The sequence below is a fragment of the Clupea harengus genome, chromosome 12 (assembly GCF_900700415.2).
Source record: "Clupea harengus chromosome 12, Ch_v2.0.2, whole genome shotgun sequence".
Taxonomy (NCBI): Eukaryota; Metazoa; Chordata; class Actinopteri; order Clupeiformes; family Clupeidae; genus Clupea; species Clupea harengus.
The window spans coordinates 3,329,786-3,351,200 of record NC_045163.1 but is presented as its reverse complement, the minus strand read 5'-3'; the positions used below and the strand labels follow the sequence as shown (position 1 = coordinate 3,351,200).

The window sequence follows — 21,415 nt, the reverse complement described above, 5'->3', positions numbered from 1 at the left end:
TGCATTTGTCTCCTTATTTTAAAAACAAATAGGTGGTTTCACTTAAGGTTATTTGTAATACTGTTTCAATTTGACTTTCAAATGAGCCATGAGATTAATAATATTTCTTCTGTTCCGCGTTGTCTCAAAAGTCGTTTCCTTATATTTTAGTCTGCGTTTTGTTTCCTCGAATTCTCAACAGAACTATGCACGCTCAGACAAGTGAATGGTTTGCTGTTGACATCACTTTGGATTGCTAGTTTATTAGCTACTTCCGTATGTGTCCCAATGTACGTAGTTTTTCTCACGGACATTTAATTTGCGTCGATCACTTCAAATTAAATGTCTTTGCTGAGTACAGGACTCTAGGACCTATACCTTTTTTTGTAGGCGGGGTTTCTGGGTTGTGGATACACGTCAGCCACCTACGTTAGATCAGCGTGGTGGTAGTACCCTGTACTGTCATTCAGAGAATTGACATTATTTGGGTCTGACGGAATTCGCATCAGCGCACATGATCTAGTGAGATATTTGTTATCACTACAATTGCTTTACGAGGTGAAGACCGTGTCACCTCTCGAAATGGCAGCGTTGGGAGCTGTGAATCGACTTTTCCTATGTAAGTAACCTTAAAGCTATTTAGTGAATGAACATCGCTTTTAGTTAGGTAGCTACACCTGCTATAAAGCTAGTTGGCTAAGTTGATGGTTAGTCCAGACAAGACGTAAGTTATTGGTTTACACACAGCTACCATCTGTCTTGCATTGCGAGTCACAGAACCAATTCGTATTAAGATGCACAAAGCGTGGTAGTATCTAGTCACCCCCGTGTATATAGCTGGTTAAGCATTCAAGTTTGGTAACGTTAACTTCACCAATGCTTGCGAGGCTAACTGGCTTGATAATTGATCACTTAACCCCACATCTCGCTAGCTGTGTGTCTTTTGAGCAAGCCTACTTTAAATTAAATAAACACTATCGGCCTCCCTGAGATATCCCACGGGAGGACGCGTCCCAGTTTATAGGTAACCTGAAGGTTATAACGTTAATGCTAGCAGAGATTTAGGCAAACGTTAACGTTATCCGTGTGCTCTTAATGGCTATTGTATGTATTTCACGGCAGTTTATTATATATCACGTGACACGTATAATGTTTTGCTGGTTAAATGTTGATGCTGTAAACCGGTTCACCTAAAACAATCTACCAGATAAGTTACTCTGTCAGAGCATGTGTAACACATATCAACCATACCAGTAACCTAGCATTGCTTTGCTAGCTAGCTAATGCCATTGCTCATAACGACACAAGTTAGCGGGCATTATTCGCCAACGTTACATGTACTGTACATCCTTGAAACAGTGTCAGCCACTAATGTATAATGATGGTAATTTGAGTCTCCCACTCGTTTACAGTCTTACAAAGTTTTTATTGAATATTCAGTGTAGTGAAAAGTCAAGTTACACAACTCATGCTTTAAAACTTGCATAATGGTTGATGCGCCGCTCAGCGTACAGACCTTGCAATTGCAGTGTTACACAAGGTCGAGAAAAGCCATGCCAATGAATAAAGATGTCATGCCTTGAGAAATTAAAACTCAAACAATAGGGGAAACCTGAAAAGCCTTGCTAAATGTTAAAGAATTTGTCTTCTTCTGGAATTTTACCATTAGGCTGTCCACCTTATTACATTGTATTACGGCCATGTATAGCCTGAATTCTATGACTAGTTTAACTTCTCAGTCTTTAATGATTAAATGCTGAAATATTCATCCATGTTTTTGTTGTTTTGTCAGGGAACTGTCCTTCTGTGTGTGTGTTTCATATGTCTTCCTCTGTCTACCTCTCTTTCATAGTTGCCAAGTGCAGCAGCAGTAACGTAAGCCTGTGCATAAGTAGATGGCAGTCAACTGCAGCTGCGGCGGCCGTTGCTCGGCAGCCAACCCCAGACATACAGGCCAACAGGTAGGACTGGCGCTAAGGCTGTGCTTTCTGCACTCCTCCGCAAACACAGACTTCCCTGTTGGCATTCCAGACTGCAATCACGTCTGACCAGATCAAAATGAGGAAGTTAGTTGTAGATATTCTTTTCTGTCGTACAGGTTGGATGGTTTTTTAAAAGATGTCACAATACAAAGGTGTCATCTGGTGTATTTGTTGTAACTGGTGGGGCGGTCGTTATAGGTGTTTTAAGGGACAGAGCAAAAACATCCCAGCTAGTGGATGATTTCTAAAAATATGAGGTCATTAGCAGGTGCAATTCCGAGTCCTGATTTAGAGCAGTGGTAAGGGGTGAACAGTGTTACAAGAGGGCACAGGAAGCCCTGCCCGTGTGAGACCTCATACTCCAGGAACTCCTGTGTTCCACTAGAATGGGTGGGTAGTCCTGGATGCATGCCTTGAGAAATGGATATGTGCTGATCAACAGAAAGATAATGAAACGTTTCTAGAGTAACCATGCTGTCGCTGAGATAAGTACAGTACGCTAATGTACATATAACAGAGGCAGTTTAACATTGCAGTAGGAAGTTTTTTTTTTTTTTACAAAGATGCCAATACTAATAAACTAGACCCTTAGTAGGAAGTACTGTTATTTGGAACCTCTTACCAATGTATATATATATCCCAATATTTAAACGGGATGCATTTTGATACCCTTCATATCACACAACCAATATCATTTTTTTATGTGTAGGGAAATACCTGTGATTGTGTTACTGTTCCATTCATTGTGTTCTGCTTGGAACAGGAAACCCAAGACTGGAATTCTCATGATGAACATGGGTGGGCCAGAGAAGTTGGATGATGTTCATGACTTCCTCTTACGACTCTTCTCAGACAGAGACCTCATTCAGCTTCCGGTGCAAAAGTAATAAACTACACACACATCTACACAAACATTTAAAATGGCGGTGAAAGGAAAAATGTTGACTGTGATGACTTTGACATCTAAGCCTTTGCATCGTACAGTAACTCTTTACTTAACCAAGTATCCATAATACTTTACAAACACATCCATAAAGGGTTATAAAGTTTTCATAATACATCATTGACATAACTCTATATCATTGACATAACTATTTATACATAGTCATGGCTGCACTCAAAGTATAACAAGGTTAGAATATAAGCCCTTAGAGCTTGAGGTATCAGAATGTGTAATAACGCTTGTTTTACCTCTTCATAATGGCACTAATGACATCTTTGTTAAATTCATTAAATGCTCTTAATGGAGCCATATTTGACTCCATAAAAGCTTTCATAATAATAAGTATGTAGGCATTCTACTACAACTTTATAACACTCTATGAGTGCAGTCAATTCTATTCATAAATAGTTATATAGACTTATGTCGGTCTCTATGATGCATTATGAATACTTTCTAAACATTTTTAAATGTGGTTTTAATGCGTTAAGGATACTGGGTTTAAGTGTTACCCACAGTACTTCCTCATATATAGTGCTTAGTCATCTCCACATGCTTAACCATGCACAATAAGGTCATAGTTACTTTTGTTTGACCTCGGCATTGGTGGATACAATGGCATTGAATTTAATGCTGTAAACACTAACTCGTACTGTGAAAGTTGCAGTGAGATTAAATGCTGACCCAATTCGCATTGTGCCCCAGTTCCAGCATATTTGTTCAAACTCCCGCAGGAGGCTAATGATCTCTTTGCTGGTACATATATACAGACTGTCTTATACCCTTCACATGGTTTTTGTGGCCAATATAGGCATTTGCTAAAGAAATGCATAAACACTATGCAACAATTTGACACTTTTTGAGGTATGGTTTTATTAGTTTTGGTACCATCCTCAAATTCATTTTGATAGCATATGGTCATGTGAAGGACAGATAAACACCTGTATCTTTCCCACTGGCCATCCAGGATATGCTCTATGTAGTTTCATGTTCCAGGCTGGAACACCCTGCAAAAATGGAAAAAAAAACTTTCACTGCATGACATTGCCAGCTATACTGCCAAAAGACCCCAGTTAGTGTGTTGGCAAGCAGTGTCAACTGGGTTGTAGGTGGTGTTTGCAAGGTTTTTTGCATGCCTTTTAGGTAGTTGGGGTGCTAGTTTTGGAACAGAACTCCTTATTGCTGCTTTAACAAACATAAGGTCATGAATGGCCAACTCGTTTTCAAAGACTTATGTGAAGGTGAGGTGCTATCAGTAGTTACCATGTAAAGACAACTGCTCTGCTCTTTTAACTTTATCTCCCTCTCCCCACACAGCACACTCGGGCCCTTTATCGCCAAGCGCCGCACCCCAAAGATCCAGGAGCAGTACAGCCGTATTGGGGGCGGCTCCCCTATTAAGCAGTGGACTACCTTGCAGGGCGAGGGCATGGTCAGGCTGCTGGACGAGATGAGCCCAGAGACAGGTGAGCTCACCGGGTGTCTCCAGGGCCTGTTGACGTAGGTCTCAAACACCAAAGGCCCATAGATCAGGGTCATCACAGGATGTCTCCAGGGCATGTAGACGTAGGGTTAGGGATAGGGTCTAGCTGGCTTGAATACTCGCCATCATGATACAGTGCCTCTTCGTAACGTACCCTGTGAAGCAGTTGAAAAGCTGTCAAATATTAACACATTTTCAAATATGCCCATGTAGAGTGGTTTGTGATACGTCATGTTGCCATGGAAATATATTTTTGTATTTTTAAGATACAAAATAATGTAGTTCATTTGAGTTTTTATACTTTTGATATTTTTACAAGATTTTAAATCTTATACTTTATTCTTATATTTGCCCATCCCTGCATACCAGCCACGTGGGTATTATTAACAGTTACCGACAGTTTAAGTTTGTACAACTTACTGACCAGGCAGAAAGAACATAGGCAGTTATTAGTTTTCTACAAGGTTTAATCAGATCCCCAGACTGACTCAAACAGAACTGTATTCCCAGACTGATTTAAGCAGAACTGTATTCCCAGACTGACTAAAACAGAACTGTATTTCCAGACTGACTGAAACAGAACTGTATTCCCAGACTGACTCAAACAGAACTGTATTCCCAGACTGACTCAAACAGAACTGTATTCCCAGACTGTCTGAAGCAGAACTGTATTCCCAGACTGACTAAAACAGAACTGTATTCCCAGACTGATTTAAGCAGAACTGTATTCCCAGACTGACTAAAACAGAACTGTATTCCCAGACTGACTAAAACAGAACTGTATTCCCAGACTGTCTGAAGCAGAACTGTATTCCCAGACTGACTCAAACAGAACTGTATTCCCAGACTGACTCAAACAGAACTGTATTCCCAGACTGATTTAAGCAGAACTGTATTCCCAGACTGACTAAAACAGAACTGTATTCCCAGACTGACTAAAACAGAACTGTATTCCCAGACTGACTGAAACAGAACTGTATTCTCAGACTGACTGAAGCAGGACTGCTCCACTTCTAATGTTCAACAGAGGGTCCCTGGCTGAGGGAGAGGGTCCAGGGCTGAGGGAGAGGGTCCAGGGCTGAGGTAGAGGGTCCAGGGCTGAGGGAGAGGGTCCAGGGCTGAGGGAGAGGGTCCAGGGCTGAGGTAGAGGGTCCAGGGCTGAGGTAGAGGGTCCCTGGTGTGTTGTTTTAAGAGGAAAGCAGACGCCCTTCCACCCACGCTATCCTCTGGCCTGTGGGGTGCTGATATGCAGCAGACCCGTTGGCCATGTTGCGTGCTAGCAGGTGATAAGATGCTGCTGAGCCACCTCACCCCTCCCCTCCCAGTCCTCAGAGATAGACACACCAGAGACCCCGCCAGAAACAAAGCCATAACAGGACTGATCTCACTGCACCTCAAATAGGACTTTGATTAACCCCAGGCAAGAGGTTTCAGTCCCCAGCGAGTAGAGGTGACTCCTCATATCTAGGGTTTTGAGGCTTCATTAAGCACTGAAAAACAAGACAATGCTGTTAGGCGTCATGAGAATAACCAGTGCCATCACCTGGTGTAACCAGAACACAGAGAATACACTGACATGAGTACAGAATACACTGACATGAGTACATACTGAATACACTGAGATGAGTACATACTGAATACACTGACATGAGTACATACTGAATACACTGAGATGAATACATACTAAATACACTGACATGAACATTTGCCTATGTGAATAAAGTGGAATCAGACATGATGAAAATAATTTACCTGTACCCAGGAAGTGGGATTTATGGGTAGCAAGCATATGTGGTTGGTTCAGTTCTGTAGCAGAAATTTCTCAAGGTTGTGAGGGCAAAATGTACAATAATGTTTAATTAAAATGTTTGTTACTAAGAATTATTTATTGTTGGCATTGTTGTGTGTCCATGTAAATATTGAAGGCAGCATTTTTAGCCAGGTATGTACATATGTATGGTGTGTGTGTGTCCTAATCCTCATCTGCTCTCAGCTCTCTTGGTTATGCCGTCTTCTCTGCAGCGCCACACAAGTTCTACATCGGCTTTCGCTACGTGCACCCGCTCACAGAGGAGGCCATCGAGGAGATGGAGAGAGACGGTGTGGAGAGAGCAGTGGCCTTCACCCAGTACCCCCAATACAGCTGCTCTACCACAGGTGTGGCACACGCACATGCACACACACACACACACACACACACACACACACACACACACACACACACACACACACACACACAGGCACACATTCGATTACTTGAACTTGAGTGTGTTTTTGTTGTGAGCTAACGTTGTTGGTCCCTCCCCCCTTCGCCACAGGAAGCAGTCTGAATGCTATATATCGCTACTACAGCGGCAGGGAGGACCGGCCCAAGATGCGCTGGAGTGTCATCGACCGCTGGCCCACACATCCGCTGCTGGTTGAGGTCAGCACAAATGTCTGTTTGTCACTGCAACTGTCCTGATCCCGGCGTGCTTAAGGAGTTCAGTGTTTGTTTGTTTGTTTTGCCCCCTGTCTCGGCACTGCTGAACACAGAGTGCTCAAAGCACTCCCAGTCCTTCTTGGAAATAGTTACCATGGAAACTGACTACTTAGAGTGCTCAGTGAAAACCTGTTGCTGGCAGGGACGCTGTTGTGCTTTTAACTGCAGTAGGAACTTCTCCTCCTCCATGCATCTCATAGGAAGAGTTTGTTACTGGAGTCCTCACTCTTCAGTCGTCTGGCACCAAAGTAGATAGTCAAAGGTAGTAGATGCCTGGATGACTGACAAGTGTCAAAATAACATGATAATTGTGTTATAATTATGTCATGTTATGTATGTGACTGGCTAGATCGTCAATCCCTCTGGTTTTCATTGTGACCGTGTCGTACTCTAGTTGTTCTAGGCCAGTGAGGGTAATGAAGACAGCTGGAGTGGCTCTTGGCCTCCACTCTAGATGGTGGGGTCAGTGGGCTCAGAGCCTGCATTTGGTTGTCAGTGTGTCCAAGGCAGGATTAGATCAGTCCAGTTTTGGGCTTGGGTTGTAGTGTTAGTTTTTTATGAATCACTTTGGATGAAAGTGTCTACACTAATGAGAAATATAAATGTAAGCAAATAAACAATGTGTATCGGCAACAATATATTGGTGTCTGCTCTGCTGGATACTAAAGTCTCTTAAAGGGGTCTGCCACATTTGAGTCTAGATAGGGCAATTCTTTTTCATCTTGCCTACTTGCCTACTGATTTTAGAAGCCTTGCTGTAAGTGCTGTCTATGGCCTTTGTTAACAAACATCATTATGAGTTGGGCATACTTAGTGGGCATACTCACCACCAGCATATGTAAGGTCTGATTGTTGTATTTTAGTTTTTGCTTCTGTTTGATGTTTTTCTCTTGTGTTTGTTGTTTTGTCCATTCTGTGTTTTTCTGTGGGTTCAGTGCTTTGCCCAGCACATCCTAAATGAGCTGGAGAAGTTCCCCCCGGAGAAGAGAGACGACGTGGTGATCCTGTTCTCTGCCCACTCTCTGCCCATGGCGGTGAGTTGGACTCAGACACAAAACCCCTGAGCTTCGACACCCTCAACAGAACGTCCCAATGCATTAGACACAGAACCCTGAGCTTCAACACAACGTCCCAAAGAATCTGGTCAATTACCACTGGGACTGAATTTGAACCACATTCACCCTTTCAGATTCTGAACATTCACAGTGAACACACTAACTTTACTAACTATGGCACAGGGGTAACAGGCTGTGACCAGACGTGTGTGTGTGTGTGTGTGTGTGTGTGTGTGTGTGTGTGTGTGTGTGTGTGTGTGTGTGTGTGTGTGTGTGTGTGTGTGTGTGTGTGTGTGTGTGTGTGTGTTGGAATGGGCTCAGGGCTCATATTGTGGGCCATCTGCTGACTATCTGCATGGCATCTTCAGGTGGTGAATCGAGGTGACCCGTACCCCCAGGAGGTGGGAGCCACTGTTCAGAGAGTCATGGAGAGATTAGAACACTGCAATCCCTATCGACTCGTCTGGCAGTCAAAGGTGGGTGCACAGCCAAAAGATGGATATGTTCATTTATACCCTGGTGACGAGCCATGCTCTTGGCTGGCAGGTGTCCTGGTATTTCTGTGGAATGGGAGACCAAGTTTAGTCACCGTTCTATATCAATGCTCTGTAACTTTCAATAATAACTATAACAATTGATTGACAATAGCAACTGTATCAGTTGATTTAGTGATTGAAAAGCTACACATCAATAGAGGCTGCTACAGTGAGTGTTTTGTCAGGCAAGCTAATGAATGAACAAAATAAACATACTCTCCCATTTTGCCAAGTGGTGTAAACATGAGGGAAAATAGTTATCTGGAGAACTAGCAAGCTGGCAAGCTAACAAGCTTAGAATCAGAAACAGCTAGCAAGCTAAAGGATCCATGCTTAGCAACAATGGAATCAACTGTAACCAAGCAAACTACCAAACATTATCCTTGTCCGTGACTAAAGAAAGTAGAACTGCAAACTAAACAACTCTTGCCAGGGTTGTTGGGATTGTTGCAGCCAAAAATGACGGAATTTGCTATGGGAATTCTCAAAAATAGCAGTTAAAATTGCATTTGCAATTGTATTTCTATGAAAGAGCTTACAGTTGAATTAGTGTGAGTATGTTATGTGTAGAGCTACAGTGACCCCCTGTGGTTGTAAGTAGATGTGGCAGCTGAGAAGAGTGGTTTGGCCAATGCTATATTTTGCTCAGCTTGTAAATGTCTGAAAGTTCTTGACAAAACATTACATAAGGCTCATTGTCAGGGGCCTGTCTCAAAGCAGGATTACTGAGTGATTAGTTTCTAGGATGAAGCTCCTTTCATTGGCTGTCTGTCTGTCTGTCTGTCTGTGTCCCTGCTGCTGTAGGTGGGGCCCCTGCCCTGGCTGGGCCCGCAGACAGATGATGTGATCAAGGGTCTGTGCCAGCGCGGCAAGAAGAACCTGCTGCTGGTGCCCATAGCCTTCACTAGCGACCACATCGAGACGCTCCACGAGCTGGACATCGAGTACTCCCAGGTGCTCGGGGAGGAGGTCAGTGACTAGGACAGCATGGCCAATGGCTTGGTGTTGTACTGAACTGTTGTTTTTTAATTTGTCTTAAAAAAAAACAAAGGATTGTGTGTTTATTATTTAGGCACACTTACCCTAGTGTGAATAGTCTTGCACGCAGTTGTAACAGAGGAAGTGCATTTGAGGAGCCCTTATGGAGGTTGGTTTATGGAGTTGGAATGTAGGAGACATTTTGGAATACATCACAAAGCTCTCTTTACCCCTAGCCAATAGAAGTACACTCGTCAGAAAGTCAGTGCAGTCCATAGTCAAGTTGGAGAGTGGAACTGTGTGATTGATGCAGGTGGATGGAATACTTTGTGTGTGTGTGTGTGTGTGTGTGTGTGTGTGTGTGAGTGTGTGTGTGGGGGGGTGGTGTATCTGTAGGCTCCTGTCAGGCTGGCCCTAACTGGGGCCCACTTCTAGACACATAGCACCCCACAAACCACAGATCTATTACAGTGGTGCCAAGTTCACGTTGGCTCTCGGTGACCATCGATCCCTGCTGGTGGTATACCTGAGAAGGCGTCAGCAGCACCCCCAGCCCTCCATCTGCCTGGAAGTAGCAGCTGCTCCAAGCTGGCCTTTGAACCTGATATCCCCTTCAGAGTGTCAGGAGGAGTGCCATTCCCTCTTAAGATGTGGTTCAGCCCCACCGCCTTCTGTGAAAGCAGAGCAACGCTGTAGCTTCCAAACCACTAGGGCTAGGACACTAGTTTGTAATGGACATTGCTGAAGGTGTGCATGTATTCACAGTCCCAGAATTGATACAAAATGTTCTCCTCACTGAGTGCATACTTTCACTGTGTTTTTGTGTGTGAGAGAAAGAGGGAGAAAGAGAAAGAGAGAGAGAGAAGAACAACAACAACTGAAGTTCATGGATCTTCCCCTCTGATTTGTTTGTGCCTTGCAGTGTGGCGTGGAGAACATCCGGAGAGCAGAGTCTCTGAACGGGAACCCTATCTTCTTCAAGGTGAGACTCCATAGACACAGACTCCACTCTATGACATCTGCACATGATGCACTCAAAACACACTGCAGTAGGGTAGCCTCACGGTCAGGGGATTCAACACTGCAGCCACAACAAACAAGTAGGGCTAAAGAAATTGGGTTTTTATTAACCAAAATCCCCCAAAAACCTGAGTGAAACTATATACTGCAGATAATAAAGGTGAAAGAAAGCAAGGGTAATACGAGAGAGGAATTACTAAACCAAACGGAAATACTAAACCAAACGGATAACAAAAGAACAAGTTGTCAATGAGTACTGCCAAACAGACGACAGCTCCCCTCAGTGCTGGCATCCCAAAACAAAGCACACAGCGCCCAAAAAGAGAGCCCCAGGGTTTAAATAGCACAGGTGATCTCTGATTCCTCGGAACACAGCCTCGGAGCACAAACCAATCCGGCTCAAACAGACTGGGAACAGCCAGTAAGGCTGCCTTTAATCTCACACATTTGGACAGATGGGGAAATTGCCCCCTGAGCTCATCATGGGTAAAGAAATCAAGTAGAAAGAAGAAAATGTAGGAACAACAACAGAAATGAGATGGCAAAATAACATAACAGAGCCTATGTGCACCTAGACAACTGCTGCTAAAATAAGGCAAAACTCAAGCATATACAGACAGCAAATATCAAGAAATATTTAATATTAACAGAAAATAATCAAATACATAGTGTGTAGGTTTGGGATCGATGCCGTTTTCATCTATCTATAATCAGAAAAAATTCCTGATGATTAACTATATTTTTCAGCATTCAGTATATTAGCATCAGAGTCTTTTCTACAGCAAATGATCTGGCTGTGAAGGCTTACCGATTTTCAGTGTCATATGAGGAAGTGCCACTAGATGGAGCCGTAGTAGCCTGCTCGTCTGTCAACAAGCAGTGAAGTGGTCAGGTCAGGTTGTTTCATCACAACAAATTAAAAACCTAATAATTTCAGCAAATGATAAAAGTAGGCACACTGAATGAAAATTAAGTTTATTCATACACATTCCCACAAGAGATATTTGATGTAGCCTAGATAGAACAATAGCCGATGCTTATGTTTAACATCATGAAAATGGTATGAAAGGCCAACATAAAATCCTTCTCATCTTAACAGTTAGCAAAACATGATAACGTTACTGATCCCAACTTTTCAAGACTGATGCTGGCTCCATCAGATTAACATGGTCTCACGATGGATATATCGTGTTAATAGGCTACTTGTTTATTAGTAGACTAATGAACTTGATTGGATGATAAATGTCCTGCACCGTATCCATCCATCACCTTTTGCGCTCTGACAGAAGACGGTTTGACATAGTTTAGTTTGTTAAAATAACTAATATGTTTTTATTATGTTTTACACTCTGTCAGGCTTACAGGGGCCTGAGCGCATGGCGCTGGTATGTTCATTCATATTTCTCAACGCAGTGCTAGTGAAGTGTGAGCAGCTGCTGATCTGACTCCAAGTGTTGCTTCTTTAGCCCTTGACCCAAAACTCTCCAATATGTTCATCCGCCATAACATTAGTCCAATTTACCCTCAGAAAACAGAAGTAGGGATGGGAAATGTGAGCAAAGTAACTTAGTAATAACTATTGGAGGCCTAGATTTGATATGGCCCCCTTGTGGTCTCCGAGAGCTATTACTCCCGACTACATTAAACTAAAGGTAAACTGAATTAATCGGAAAATACACATATTAAGCGTACAATTTGATGGTGGATAATTTGAATACATCGATGCCTAAACAACATTGAAAAACAAACGTGCCGATCAGTAATCATTCTGTTGGCCTTTTATGACAGTCCTAATGGTGCAGAGTGCAGAGATGGGCCAGAGCTGGGGTCAGAGGTCAGCGTGTCAGCACCACCCCTGTGCTGCTCATATGACCCACCAATTCTCAGAACACCTCCTTTAAGATAACAGTTAGTGCCCCCTAGTGGATGGATAAATATTGTACAGGCTATTTCCCCCCCCATCTCTCTCTTTCTCTCTCTCCCCATCTCTCTCTTTCTCTCTCTCTCCCCTTTCTCTCCTCTTCTCTCCCCTTATCTCTCTCTCTCTCTCTCTCTCTCTCTCTCCCCTTCTCTCCTCTTCTCTCCCCTTATCCCTCTCTTTCTCTGTCCCTCTCTCCCTCTCCCTCTCCCTCTCTCTCTCTCTCTCTCTCTCTCTCTCTCTCTCTCTCTGTAATTTGCTGAGGCTCAGTGGCCAGTAGTGCTCAGACGAGGGGAGTGAAAAGCCTGGGGGAGGCGGCGGGTCAATAAGGCGTGAGTCCCCTCTGCTGAAGCTGTGGATGGTGGAACGCGCGGCAGCCATTAGATGAGGCCAGGGCTGCATGTGGGCTTTATTAAAGAGTAGCCAAATCAGTCTGAGCTGGAGCTGCCAGCCCTGCCCACTGCACTGCACACCTCCTCCCAACACACACACACACATACACACACACATACACACACACACACACACACACACATACACACACACACACACACACACACGCACACACACGCACACACGCACACACACGCACACACACGTCCTCAGCCCCAGCCCACTGGGCCAATTATTGCTGCAGCTGCACATATAACAACACCCTGATCCAGCACACCATCAGACAGCGTCATACAACACACAGCACTAGTCAAACATATAACGGCACACTCTACAGAAACCATAGACGATAACAGCACTAGTTAAGCATATAACAGGACACTACAGAAACCATAGACGATAACAGCACTAGTTAAGCATATAACAGGACACTACAGAAACCATAGACGATAACAGGACACAGCACTAGTTAGACATATAACAGCACATTCTACAGAAACCATAGACGATAACAGCACACAGCACTAGTATATAACACTTATAACAGCACAGCCTACAGAAACCATAGACGATAACAGCACACTTTTTGCAACATTCTGAGGAGCCGTATAATAAAACTTGATACTGCCGTTTCTGGCCCGCGGGCCGGAAGTTTGAGACCCCTGCCATAGACGATCATACAACACACAGCACTAGTTAAGCATATAACAGCACATTCTACAGAAACCATAGACGATAACAGCACACAGCACTAGTTAAGCATATAACAGCACACCCTACAGAAACCATAGACGATAACAGCACACTCTACAGAAAACATAGACACTTCATACAACACACAGCACTAGTTTAGCATATAACAGCACATTCTACAGAAACCATAGACCAGGGCTCTCAAACTCAAATGACCTGGGTGCTGATGAGCGACCTGTCTGGTCAGTGGGGGGCCAGATTTTTTTGATCTGTTGGTTTGCCTATCACAATACTGTAGATGCCACTTTTGAGTGTAGCAAATGTACCATGTGTGATGATTGGTACAATGGTTAGTGTTGTTGAATAACAAGTAGCTGACCTGAGTTTCAATTCCTGGGCAATGCAAGATGCTCTTTAGATAGAGATGTTTGTTATAGTTGCATTTTTGGATCACTTTGTCTCATTGATAGCCCATGACTTACATATACAGCAGTAATAGTGGGATAATGTCTTCATCGACAACTATATTTTTCCTTCATACATTTCAAAGCAAATGCTGTACCACACCACATTTGTATATACCGTAACATGGCTGTAAACAAACAAAACAAAGCAGAAAACTGAATAGAGTTTCAACATAAGACAGAATTATTTTATTTTATAAAATACATTTATTGCATTGTTTTTACACAAAGTAATTCCTCTGTCACTTCAAACTGGTTGTTAATTCCGCGGACAAAAATTGCGAGCTGAGCATTATCATTTATGTCAGTGCTCTCGTCCAGAGCCACAGAATACACACTGAAACTTTTACTTTTGACACACTAGATTTATTTTCCGATAATGTCCAGTGGACTATACATTATACCGCTTATTATTCGTTTACCTGTCAAAACCATAGAAGACATTCTTCCAAAATACCTCTTTTTAATGATTTTGTTGCCATTTCGTGACTGAATAGTTCTACACGCAAATAGAACTTTAAAGTTTCAGGTGTTGCGTAGCAACCAATTACTTGCTGACTTCAATTAAGTTTCCTTTACGTTAAATGACTGGACTACTTGCGGAATGATATGAAAGATGTGAATTAGAAGCACAGAACCCGTTGCCAATGGCAGCGATAAACATTGGAGTGGGCCATTCAAATCAATTGAACTTTTTGCAACATTCTGAGGAGCCGTATAATAAAACTTGATATTGCCGCTTTGAGACCCCTGCCATAGACGATCATACAACACACAGCACTAATTAAACAGCATACTCTACAGAAACCATAGACAATTGGGATGATCTGTTGATGAGGTTTGTGGTACACAGTGAGCTACTGTCCCACTGCGTCTGAAAATGTGAGGAACTGCAGGAGGAAGAGGATGTATTTGTGAGGAAAAGGAGAAGATGAGGGGTTAATGGTAGTTTGAGGGTAGGAGCCTAGGTCATGAAAGACGACTAAATCTTTCTCTGTGATTGGCTCTCTGTCTCCATCCACTCTCTCAGGCTCTAGCTGACCTGGTCCAGGCGCACCTGAAGTCGGACCAGTCCTGCTCTCGCCAGCTCACTCTCCGCTGCCCCTTGTGTGTGAACCCCACCTGTGGGAAAACCAAGGCCTTCTTTGCCAATCAGAAGCACTGACCTGAGACCGCCTCACTGACCCGCCCCCCCCACCCCACCCTCTCCTGTCAGCTGTCCAATTCAGAAGATGAGAAGCTCAGCCGCACTAAACGAAGCGCAACAAAACCCAGCCCTAAAGCCGCAGCAACGCACAAATAGACTTTTTTTTTTGCACTGTTTCACCCCCTGCTTACATTCCATGCAATTCCCCGAACAGCCCTGTTTCCACCATGAAGGAGGATGAGGAGGAACCACAGGGATGCCTCTCCTCCTCCCTTTTCATCCTCTCTCAGTCCTCCACCCCCCACCTTCTCCGCCTCACACCAGAGGTCAAGTGGAGGAGAGACTCACCTCTCCAGCCATTCTGCTAAAAATACCATTACCTGCACCCCTGTCCCAAAAACCACGCACACACACACACACACACAAACTCACACACACACACACACACACACACACACACACACACACACACACACACACACACACACACACACACACACACGCACACCACTCGTACCCGTTCTCTTTTTACCAGCCCACCTCTCCCTGTTTCCCACCCTCACTTCACCGTCCATACGGCAGCACGGCGTATCGTGCAGAGGAGCCCAGCGTCCCATTTCAACATTACAACTCCTCCCCCCTCACCTCCTCAGCTCCTCGGTGTGACGTGCCTTCCCATTCCTCCCATCCAGACCCTCTGGCTCCAGCCTGTTCTTACTGTGTGGTTAGCATTAGCAACAGAGCGCAGTTTATTTACACCACTCGCTGTCTGGTCAGGGTGCTAAGGTGACTATGCTTATATTTGTGGATTGTGTAAAAAATATGTTCCATGAGTGTCTACTTATATTGATGTTGAAATATTTCCTATATTTTAGGCTGTTTTTGATTTATTTATTTTGCTCTGGGCAAAAAAACGAAACTGAAAGTCAAAAGATTTCTTGGTACTAGCTCTTGCCTCTGACTGCCTGGACAAGAGTCCGATGCAGACTTCTCACTCATCACCCAGTCTTCCATCAGAATGGAATGAGAAAAAACAGACCCGCTGATCATCTCATCAAATTTGGCCATCACATTTTCATCATTCTCCACAAAGTGTCCATCATAATCATCACCATCATCATCCATCGACCTTCATCATCCTCTTCTTTCTTCCTCTCTTCTCATCCTCCTCCTTGGCTGCTTCCCATGGTCACCAGGGCTCTGTTGATTAAGCTGAGAGAAATTGGTTGTCCTGGACCCAATAACCCCTTTGAGCCCTGAGCACGTGTGTGTGTGTGTGTGTGTGTGTGTGTGTGTGTGTGTGTGTGTGTGTGTGTGTGTGTGTGTGTGTGTGTGTGTGCGTGTGTACACACATTGGTGAGTTGCTGGCCGTGCTGGGAAGAATGAATGAGTGAGGCAGGGAGGGAGAGAGAGAGAGAGAGAGAGAGGGATCTCGCTCTGGGGTCTAGTGAGGGTCTCCTGGTAATTGAAAAGCTGGGGACGCTTGCTCCACGGAACAGTGTGACCTCTAATTGAGAGCCGAGCGATTGATTTCTCCACCGTGAGAGAGAAAGAAGGCGTGCTGGGCAAGTGGAGGAGGAGGAGGAGGAGGAGGAGGAGGAGGGGTGACAGGAGGAGACTGAAATGGGGGTGAGGCTGAGCTGCACAGAAAGAGGAGAGGGGGAGAGAAGGAAAGAACGAGAGATAAAGCATGCCATCAGAGGAGGGAAGCTAGGTCTGACCACAGAGAGGTTTGGCGCAGACGGGAGAATGGAGGAAGGATTGTGGGACGGAGGGAGTGATAGATATGGAAGTGAGAGAGCAGGAAGAGAAGAGAAGAGAACTGCAACGTTACAGAAGGAAAAACCTCAAAACCAACACAAGCAAAACCTCTTGAAATGACTGAGGGATCTCCTGTTTGTACCTGCCTTTAGGGAGGTTCCTACTTCAATCTAATAACTATGTTGACTTCTCTTGTATGGATGATTGATGTTGAATTCTAGCTTGTTTACACACTGAAATGAAATCTCCCAACAGTACAATCAGGAAGTGTGTGCATTTGAAAATCACTGAATTTGGCAGCCAAATCATAGCCGTAGCACTCATCTTCACACAGTGGTCTGTGTGGCGCTCATCTTCACACAGTGGTCTGTGTAGCGCATCCGTTTCATTTTGACTGTTGGAATAGCAAACCCAATCAACCTGTGCAAACACTGGAATAAAAACCAGGAAAGGGAATACACATGCTTCCAAACCATAAGTGATCAAGAAGAGGGTCAAACAGCAGGCGCGTGCTTCTGTCTGCGCCCCTGCAACAGCAACTTTTGTGTTAGCTCCGTGACGGGAAACTTTCAATGCCTTGGATAAATATATTCACTGCTTATTGGCCTGCTACGCTGCTTCTTGTAAAGACACTGCTTCTCTCAGTATACAGTTGATGTGAAGTGAAGTGCATTAGAAGACTGAACACTGAAGATGAGGCAGGGCTGTGATTTGTGTGCTAACACTGAATATGAATGATGTACATAGATGAAATGTGTCAATGCTAATAAATACATTTATTTAAAAAAAAAAAAAAAAAAGTTTATATTTTGTCTTTTTTGCTGTTGATGTTCCAACTGCTCACATTACATGAGACAAGGGTTGTGCTATTTGAGAAACTTGAGAAGAAGTCTGGTGTAACTCTGCGTAAGAGCTACTTGTTTCACAGAGCATTCACAAACGCTCCCAACCATAAAGGGTCCTCAGCACTGTAATGTTCATGAAAGTACGAGGTCAGGTGGTCATCACATCTCCATTTTACAGTATGATATCAGATGGTCATCACATCTTCATTTTACAGTATGAGGTCAGATGGTCATCACATCTTCAGTATGAGGTCAGATGGTCATCACATCTTCAGTATGAGGTCAGATGGTCATCACATCTTCAGTATGAGGTCAGATGGTCATCACATCTTCAGTATGAGGTCAGATGGTCATCACATCTTCAGTATGATATCAGATGGTCATCACATCTTCATTTTACAGTATGATATCAGATGGTCATCACATCTTCAGTATGAGGTCAGATGGTCATCACATCTTCAGTATGAGGTCAGATGGTCATCACATCTTCAGTATGAGGTCAGGTGGTCATCACATCTTCATTTTACAGTATGAGGTCAGATGGTCATCACATCTTCAGTATGAGGTCAGATGGTCATCACATCTTCAGTACGAGGTCAGATGGTCATCACATCTTCAGTATGAGATCAGATGGTCATCACATCTTCATTTTACAGTATGAGGTCAGATGGTCATCACATCTTCAGTATGAGGTCAGATGGTCATCACATCTTCATTTTACAGTATGAGATCAGATGGTCATCACATCTTCATTTTACAGTATGAGATCAGATGGTCATCACATCTTCAGTATGAGGTCAGGTGGTCATCACATCTTCAGTATGAGGTCAGGTGGTCATCACATCTTCAGTATGAGGTCAGGTGGTCATCACATCTCCATTTTACAGTATGAGGTCAGATGGTCATCACATTTGTTTGGCCTGGATACAGCATCATCCTGTCCTTTTCCTCCACTCGTTGCCTTCTAAATTACTATTTCTTTTTTTCAACAAAACTTTTTTCAGACATGTCCCCTTCTCTCACCCAGACACTCCTCGAGGTTGGATGTGTTTTTTCAGGTGCTCGTGCCCTTTCAGAAAAAGTCTTAAAGCGTTTTGCTCCTGTCAAAGGAAACCACAAAGCCCTCCTTTGATTGGCAGCCAGGGTTTGACTGAGGTGAGTGTGCAACTTGTGACAAAGACATATTTCTGAATGTCACGTCCTATCTCTGATCTGCCATCTTCCTATCAGGTAATGGAAAGCCAAATGGCATCGGATAAGGCCCTTAATGCATGCTGGTCTCCTTGGCAACCAGGGGCCGGGGGAAGGAGCTCCTGCCCTTGTTGGGGGGAAGAGAGCAGGAGTGGAGTTTGACAGGATTCAGACGTAGTAAGCCACTTAAGGAGCCTGAAAAGGTTGCTGCTTTCACCTGTCTGCTGTGTGGCAGTGGATGAGAGGCGGGGGGGAGGTGAGTGACCGCTGCAGCTGGGGGATTGGGGAAGAAGGGTCCTGAGGAGACACCACTGCACAGACACACACACACACACACACTCTCTCTCTCTCAGGGAAGGACCAGAATATTGATGCAATCCTGGATTTTCAGCCTTTTTGTTCCCATGGCTGTGTGTTTATTAGGCATGGGTGTAGAGTACCTGACTTTAATCACCAGGGTTGACCGTTCCTGGGAACATCTCTCATTTCCGTTGGCCTGCAGTTTCTGCGTTGGTTGCTCAACTCAGGGATTGCAAATTACTTTTAGTTAGAAATCGGAATTGAACATACATTTCATACAACACATGAAATGAAAGCCATTAACCAGACCGGGATGCAAAGTGATGAATCAAAGCTGTTTATTTGATATTAATAGCAGAATATACAGCACTACCATTTGATGATAGTGGGAATAAAAAGAATAAAGGTACAGGAAGGATCAAATCTAAATGAAAGCATGGTCAAGACAGAAACACTAATGTGTGCAATGGGAGAGCTTAATGAAGAAACAGCAGATATAAACAGTACACACACGCGCACACACAACTGAATCCTCTGGGGATAGGACTGGGGATGTTCTGCCACAGTTTTAAAGTGCCCAATACATCAACAACTCGAACAATATTGAAAGCTCCAATGTATGCTGTCATTTCAACATGTAACACTGACACGGATAGTTGTATTTTCATAACCGTTAACGTTTCAAAGTTTTCTTTTTTTTTCTCCTTTTTTTTTCTTTTTCTTTTAAAACACAGCTAATAATATTGCACAGATGAGAGGTGTCCTACCTTGAATGTAGGAGTTCATACACAGAGCTTTTATTTTGAAGACTTCAGACCCATTATGCACTGTTCAAACTGAAAAAATACCCATAAGGACATGCAAACAGATCGAATGTTGTCTGACGGATTTGTCTCGGTTGTGTACATATTCAGGCAGAATCCTTTTGCATTTGAATGGTGTCAGTCATACACTGGGACGTGGGAATGTCAGTTACACAATTCAGTAGTTTTATCACCCAAATTCAGAAGACTCCAAACGAGTAAATGATGTACATTAGGGCATGCCAGAATGGTGTTAAAGAGTGGAATGACATTAAAAGATAGGATGGACAAACAATATTTGTACCCTTTATTTGATTTCAGTCCCACCATATAAATAGACATGTTCTGTTCTTTCCCTTAGAATACTTCCAAGTTTTACTTGCACCTGTGGTCCATAATGTGAAGCACTGTGTTGTTTAGAGTGACTTCCAACCCCACCATTCCAATGTTTAGAGATTGCAGTTTTGGCGTATGTTTCAAAATTTCGATTTGCTTTGCAAGGCGTTTGGCCTTTTGAGTTCAACTGCTTAAATAGGCGTCTCCAGGACAGCACTGATAATCCTATTGGTAATCAGGAGTTAGTCCGAATATAGTCAGTTCACAGCTGGAGATCAACCTCAGGTCAAATACAATTGAAGAGTTTGTATGACATGGGTGTTGCAGATTTCTGAAATTTGTTCAAAAATGCAATGGTGGCCACCTTCTTGTCTACAATGGGCCCTTTAGGGAAGATCGACCTCAGGTTTTGTATGGAATTCAGCCAAACATTCATAGTTTTCAAGTCATGAGGACAAATTGTTAAGGATACAACCATGGTGATTTCTTTATTTTGGTACATAGTATGTGGAAGAACATTTACTCTGAATAGTTGTCTCTCTTTGAGCATAGGTTGATTGGTAGTGAACAATGTTATAATTTAACACCAATATTCCCATCAACACTTTAGTCAATGCAACAAAAATACCATCCTTTAAAAAAAAAAAGAAAGACACTTCAGCACTATAAGGAAAAGAAATCATGAGATCTTGAGATGAATTGAGAAAATGAAAAGACATTCGTACAACTTTTTTGTCTTTGTAAAAACAACCAAAAATCAACTGAAATCACTTTTTACTTAAGAACATTTGAACTTGCCCCACCAATAATAATGACATCTTTAGAATGGGTATGACTTCCTCTGTGTCAGTTTGTTAACATGTTGAGCTGCTTCATCACATACGCTTGTCAATGGCTAGGTTTGCGCTTGTGAATACTGTCAATGGATGGTCTCTATATATCCAGCCAGTGACACTGACAAGGGTTCTGTGGTTTTATTGTAAGGTGCCCCAAGGTTTGGACTACAGCAGAAACGCTGTGAGGTTTGTCCCCAGTGGGCCAACGTAGTGGGGTTTTGTGTGGATCTCTCAGGGTATATACTCCAGAGAGACTTCAACTTTGGTATTTTT

At 43.4% G+C, this 21,415-nt stretch overlaps 1 protein-coding gene across 1 annotated transcript; it reads left to right on the top strand.

Moving 5' to 3' along the window:
* The first annotated feature begins 70 nt into the window (after nucleotides 1–70).
* On the top strand, nucleotides 71–17,631 carry fech (ferrochelatase). Its single transcript, XM_012820310.2, has 11 exons — nucleotides 71–598; nucleotides 1,832–1,940; nucleotides 2,725–2,844; nucleotides 4,219–4,367; nucleotides 6,407–6,541; nucleotides 6,703–6,809; nucleotides 7,802–7,900; nucleotides 8,290–8,397; nucleotides 9,262–9,426; nucleotides 10,358–10,417; nucleotides 14,954–17,631. The coding sequence occupies exons 1-11, from the start codon at nucleotides 562–564 to the stop codon at nucleotides 15,086–15,088; spliced, it is 1,224 nt and encodes a 407-aa protein (XP_012675764.1). The 5' UTR covers nucleotides 71–561; the 3' UTR covers nucleotides 15,089–17,631.
* Nucleotides 17,632–21,415: the final 3,784 nt, after the last annotated feature.

What these genes read in the sequence shown, in the direction of transcription:
- fech (XM_012820310.2), top strand. Translation starts at nt 562, where the DNA reads ATGGCAGCGTTGGGAGCTGTGAATCGACTTTTCCTAT. An exon ending in CCCACTCTCTGCCCATGGCG is followed by an intron (nt 7,901 to 8,289) that starts GTGAGTTGGACT and finishes TGGCATCTTCAG; the next exon opens with GTGGTGAATCGAGGTGACCC. An exon ending in GGAACCCTATCTTCTTCAAG is followed by an intron (nt 10,418 to 14,953) that starts GTGAGACTCCAT and finishes CCACTCTCTCAG; the next exon opens with GCTCTAGCTGACCTGGTCCA.